The following is a 6,000-nucleotide window of genomic DNA, read 5'->3' on the forward strand; positions in this document are numbered from 1 at the left end:
TATTTACACATAACAACTTTGTGAAATAATAATTTCCTTAGCCTCAGTTCCATATGATGGCAATTTATTACATTTTATTGCTGGAGTATGAAAAGTGGACCTATATTTTTTATCATATTACTCTCTGTTGTTCTTGCTTCTTAACAGTAACCAATGTAGGGTCAGGGAGTGCTCAGTCCTCCCCACTGACAGAAATTGGTAAGTTAGGATTCACTTCAATTTTAGAGGCTGAAATATTATTTTCCATTTTTATTATTTTGATTTACTTATGTTTGTGACAAAGGGATGGGGTTGGGGAGGGGGGGGGGAGTAATATACACTTTATTCTTTCTAATACAAATTTTCCCCTTCACTTCTAAACCTTGGTATGGAAATTTTTTAATCATGATTTGTTTAAATTAAAGAACACTGACTGAGTAACTTTGAAAGAGGGGGATGGAGGAGGGGTATAGGTGGAGCTAGGTTAGGAGCCTCCATGCATGGAGAGTGCTGTTTCCGCCGCAGAACAGATAATGAAAACAGACCGCGGATTCGGATTTGTGCATTCCTCTGGTCACGAATATTCTTTGAACTACTCAATATCCACACGGATATAATGCATCTATAGATAAAAAACACCAAGGAATGGTACGTCATAATTGTGGATCAGGCGTGTGTATTCTATAGACATCAGTTCATAGTCTGTTATCAGGCGCTTTAATCGTTTTATCACTGCGAGTATTTTTTTTTCTATTTTCAGGTGTAATCGCTGGCATAGCCGTTCTTGGTGGTTTCTTGTTGGTTGTGATGATCGTCGGATTTACTTGTTTGATGCATAAATTTTCAAGGTATGTTTTAATAACTAATGCAAAAAAAAACAAAAAAAAATATATCGCCTGGTTTGCCTGATTGTGTTTGGGGTTGCCTCTTGTTGTATTGTGTTTTACAGGGGGGGGGGGGGGAGGTGGTGGTTGTCAGAAAACAATGGATTTGCTCTGTTCAGAGGGTTAGTTGTGACGTGTGCTATTATATCATTACATGTTCAGATAAACACTTTACAATAATATTTGGTAGAGGCTTTATACTTTATAACATTGAAAGTACAATCCGGCAAGACATAATATTACATTCGAAATTTGGATAGTGCCAAAATTATTCGAAGCGTATTAATATACAACTGTTTCCCGGCTTCAAACTTGTCTCCATTAGTTTTTGCAAAATTTGTGGTATTGGAATACAGAATGTTATTGTTTCAAAATGTCATCGTTTCGTATAACTGTTAAGATGCTGTGTTTGGCTGAGTAAAACACTGTCTGCATTTTTTTTTTTTAAAGGCGATCTGGATGGATTTGGGGTAGCATTTTCTATTTGCTTTTACGTTTATAGCAAATTGACATTCTTTCTTTACTGCCGCCTTTTAAAGTTTGATTCACACTCACTGTTTCAAACATTACTGTTTCTGTTACTGTTTCTCTGCTGTTGTTTAGTTACTGTTCACAGTACTGTTCTTATACTGTGAAACTTGTCTGTTTCTCTGTAGTCAAGCGACTTCATACGTACATTATGTACGTGAGGTTTATTAAAGTCATAGAAAGGATTTTTATACTTTTGTTATTTGCAAGATGAATCTTCAGATACTTGTCGATTCTATGGGTTTTCTATTATTGATATATATATATATTCTTGTGATGTGTATTATTTTTTTCTCGAGATATTGTCAATTTTTTGTATTCCATTTCGAATATTTCTCTCAGATGAGTAAAAAATTAGACCTTTAAACGCTTATTATTGGTTTATTTTATTTATTTGCTTATTTTTTACACTTAATCCATGTTTAATTTTAAACTTTTCAGAAACAGTCCTATTCCGGGTGGTAATGCATCTGCGGGGGCGATCGCCAATCCGTCATACGCAGAGGATCCCATCCAGCCTCCTACCGGTGCAACGGCCTCTAAGAGTAGATCACCTACCTACCACACGTATATACACAGTAATAACTATGATCAAAGTAGTGCGCCCTCTAGTTTCGCACCGCCGCCTCCTAGCATACCCATTCCTCCTTCGCCGCCTCCTGAGTATACATACATAGATAATATCCGACCATCCTCGGCAGAGGACGATTACATGTATTTAGATCCGATGCAGTGATCGGATTAATCATCAAATTTGAACCAAAAAGAACGAAGATTTTTGCAAAAATTTAGCCACGTAATTATATCAAGATATGTTATATGAAGTTGATGTGTGATATAAGAAAGAACTGTCACAGTCTAAATAATGGAATTATTTAAAGGGACAGTAATTATAGCGAGATCTGACGGCATGTATAGACGGCGTCCCATTGAGGATAACGATCAAAGTGACATGGGCATATTTTTCTAGAGAGAAAACGCAAAATGCGACTATGAAAGAAATTCACGAGAAATTCTCTGGTCTCCTCTCTGATGTTGCTAACCATCTTTGAATGACATACCATGGCATGTTTTATATTCATACCGCCATCACTTTGAATAGGTGAGGAAATGAGTTTGAATCAGAACACGATAATTAAGTATTGTTTCGAGGTTTATGTCAGCGTTTTCATTAAAGCTAAATCATGTTTTGATTACCAATTATGTCAAAGTAGCTTCCCGTGCTATATGAACAACTCAAATTATGATGATCAAATTTCCTGTAAGTATCTTGGGTTTATTTTTAAATCTGCCAATGATCGTTTGCAGAAGGAGAAGTCTCCGTATGTTTTAGTTGTTTCTCTTTTTTGTCTTGTTAAGAAAAGCAGGTGAACAAGCCGAAATGGAATGGGTTAGAGAGGGGAGCTAGGGTGTGTGTTGGGGGGGGGGGGGTGGCAGTGCTCTTATATTAAGAGAATTAAATAACGATGACGTAAAAGAAAGTCTCTTTTGTTCTTATTAATTAAGCCACTTTGATCACCTAAAGACTTATTCATAGAATTTAGTATGCGTTAAAGTTGAGTATATTCCGAGATAAAATCGCGTATAAGCACAAATTGGATGACTGACATGTAGAAAACATTTCCAACAATGCCATATATCTTCTGGATAAAACGATAGAATTTTGCTTTAGTAATGCCCATTTATTTACATATACGAAAACTTTTTAAGTGTTTATTTACATATTTTATTGTATTATAGCCATATATGTTTTACACAGACTTTTATCTCAGAAGGGATGCATGTGTAAATATTGATACACACCTGATAAGAAAACTTTTTACAATTTAGACGAAAATGAAGCCAATATATCTTTTTACTGGTAAATAGTTTGTTTGTTATCTATTGTTGTCTTGATCATATTGTAAACATTACCAATTTTATGATGTAATATTGATTACAAATAAGTTTCAAACAGCTTAATTAAACCGTCACATTAAACTTAATAAAAGGTAAATAAAAAGATAAATTCGTAATAAAATCAAGTGCAGTCCGAGTTTAATATGATATGCAATGGTATACTACATGAAACAATAACTTTGAAGAGTTAACCGAATGGCAGATACCTAACAATGGAGTCGTAGTTTAGGTCAAAGGGACCGTAGGGACGGCAAGTAATAAAAGGCCCCTCCCCAAGGGTAACCACTATATGCACATCTGGAAAGGGGTAGCGAAGGGGTTTTTGTTGGGGGGTGTGGAGAATTTGATTTGCCGACGGATCTGGAAGTGGTGACTGAAATGGGGGAGGGGTCTAAGGGGAGGAGGTGGCCCGCTTCCCCTTTGGCAATTTTTTAGTTTTGAAACGTCCTTAGATGCAATCTAGTGCATATTTTAAGTCAAATTTGACTTGCCGACGGATCTGGAAGTGGTGACTGAAATGGGGGAGGGGTCTAAGGGGAGGGTGTGTCCCCCTCCCCTTTGGAAAATTTTTAGTTTTGAAACGTCCTTAGATGCAATCTGGTGTATATTTTAAGTCAAATTTGATTTGCCGACGGATCTGGAAGTGGTGACTGAAATGGGTGAGGGGTCTAAGGGGAGGGGGTGTCCCCCTCCCCTTTGGAAAAGTTTTAGTTTTGAAACGTCCTTAGATGCAATCTGGTGCATATTTTAAGTCAAATTTGTCACGGAAGAAGCTCCCGTTCTCCTTTTCTCTATTCAGCTTTCCTTCTATCTTCCCCATCCGCTCTCTTCACCTTTTCTCCTTTTGCCGACAGACCCAAAATTTGCCGACAGCGACCAAATTATTGGGGGGGGGGTGTGACACCCCCCACACCCACCGCTCGCTACGCCCCTGTATATAAGAAGCAGATTTCCTGGTATAGCCTCATCCTATCCAGACACCTCTTCAATCACCCCGACCCACCTCACCCCGTAAAACCTCCTCGACTTATTCCCCTCCCCCCCATATTTATATACATATATATAAATATTCGAATCCCGGTGGAGGCTGGAAGTTTTTTCACTGTTCTGGATTTTCCTACTCATTACGTTTTCAAATATTCATTTGCCTTGTCGTTTACCTCCATTTCATTAACAAAAGTCTGTTCAAATGAAAAAAAAAGCTGGATTGAAGGAGAGACTGTTCCAGAGTTGTGGAGCTGATCTAGCAAAGCAACGTTCCCCATATAGGTGGACGTGCAAACAGTAGGAACATATAGCATATGTTGTACGCTTGAACGAAGCACCCTGCTAGGTCTGTATTCTTTGGCAAAATAGATTCTTTCCTAAAAGTTTCACTTGATCTCAAACTGAAAAACGTTAGCACCGAACAGTTCATGAAATGTCACTTTGTAAATAATAAAATTAAAAAAGATAAAAGATGCATCGCTAAACACATTTCATAAAATGTATGTCAATCAACGACATGTAGAAAACATTTCATTTAAGATAAATTTTTAAATTTTTGATCCCAAAACATTGTAAAGCTAAGAAGATTAAAATTCATCGCAATGTAAAAGTTAAAATAGAAACATTCTTTTAACAAACTAACCAATGAAAATGTTAATTTAGTCAATCTTTCGGAAATCAACGGTGCATAGATAGTTTTATATATTAAAAGAAAAATAAAGAAACACGGAAAAGGTTTACAACCATTGGAATGCTTTAAAACAACACTTTTTTGAACTGTTCACATAGTTTTAAACTCAAAACACGTTTGCAATAAACAGTTCACCCTTATTTGTATATAAACATTTACAAAAAGATTTTAGCTGCAACATTTAACAAATATCATCATATGAACAGAAGAAAGCTCTTCGTTTATGATAAATTTTGGATCACAAACATTGTACAAGTTAAATAAAAAAAAAATTAAAAAAATCATTGAGATAAACACGTTCGATATCTTGTGAACTTTCCATTTGAAAATGGTAACCATAACATTCATTTTCTATCCAACGCTTAACTTCAACCAGACAAGATCGAAAAGAGTTCGGAGAGAGAACCTGGTGTCACTGTTCCAAACGTTTCACTGCAGAAATGTTAATCGTTGTTTCACGTACCTGTTCACATTAAAATGTTTCATGTAATCCGAGGAAAGAAGCACCAAACGCGGTTGCCACGATGCAGCAACTTCTCAAAATGTAGTTCCGTTGGGAGTATGCATGTTAGTATCTCTCAGCTTTATTATCCACCAGTAAAGCGCAAACATGCTGACCACGCAATCAAACATGCATCGTTCACGAGCGCGATCCAACCAGGGAGTTGTTCCATAACAACTCCCTGATCCAACAAGGTATCAAAATCAGACCACGAATGTCATCAATGAAAAATGTTGACCATTGCGGTCCCAGCGTTCCAGAACCTGCAAAGTCATTTCGAAGTCCTTCAAACATTGTGGTAACTATAGGTAACCGAAGACAAATGTGTCGTTTAAATTTGCTCTTCTGAAGTCATAACATGACTATGTACCCACCATAGGGGCTCCCCGATCTATGACATAAAAGAAACACGCACGGCCTTCACTCGAACGAGGCACTAGTCCAAATGACAGAGCTTGGCATCAGGTGGCCAGAAATGTAACCTAATGAGTGGGACCCTAGTTTGGCAAATGATGTCATAGATCAATTTT

The 6,000-nt window shown here is 37.1% G+C and overlaps 1 protein-coding gene across 4 annotated transcripts in view; it reads left to right on the plus strand.

The window, feature by feature from the left end:
• The window catches only part of LOC139980502 (uncharacterized), a 28,152-nt gene extending 24,771 nt beyond the window's left edge, over positions 1-3,381 (plus strand). For all 4 annotated transcript variants that reach the window (XM_071992171.1, XM_071992169.1, XM_071992168.1 and 1 more), the window contains 3 exons: positions 148-198; positions 740-827; positions 1,833-3,381. In XM_071992171.1, the coding sequence (XP_071848272.1) occupies positions 148-198; positions 740-827; positions 1,833-2,127 (434 nt within the window). In that variant the 3' untranslated portion in view covers positions 2,128-3,381. The remainder of the gene's footprint in view (positions 1-147; positions 199-739; positions 828-1,832) is intronic.
• Positions 3,382-6,000: the final 2,619 nt, after the last annotated feature.

The sequence above is a fragment of the Apostichopus japonicus genome, chromosome 15, assembly GCF_037975245.1.
Source record: "Apostichopus japonicus isolate 1M-3 chromosome 15, ASM3797524v1, whole genome shotgun sequence".
NCBI lineage: Eukaryota > Metazoa > Echinodermata > Holothuroidea > Aspidochirotida > Stichopodidae > Apostichopus > Apostichopus japonicus.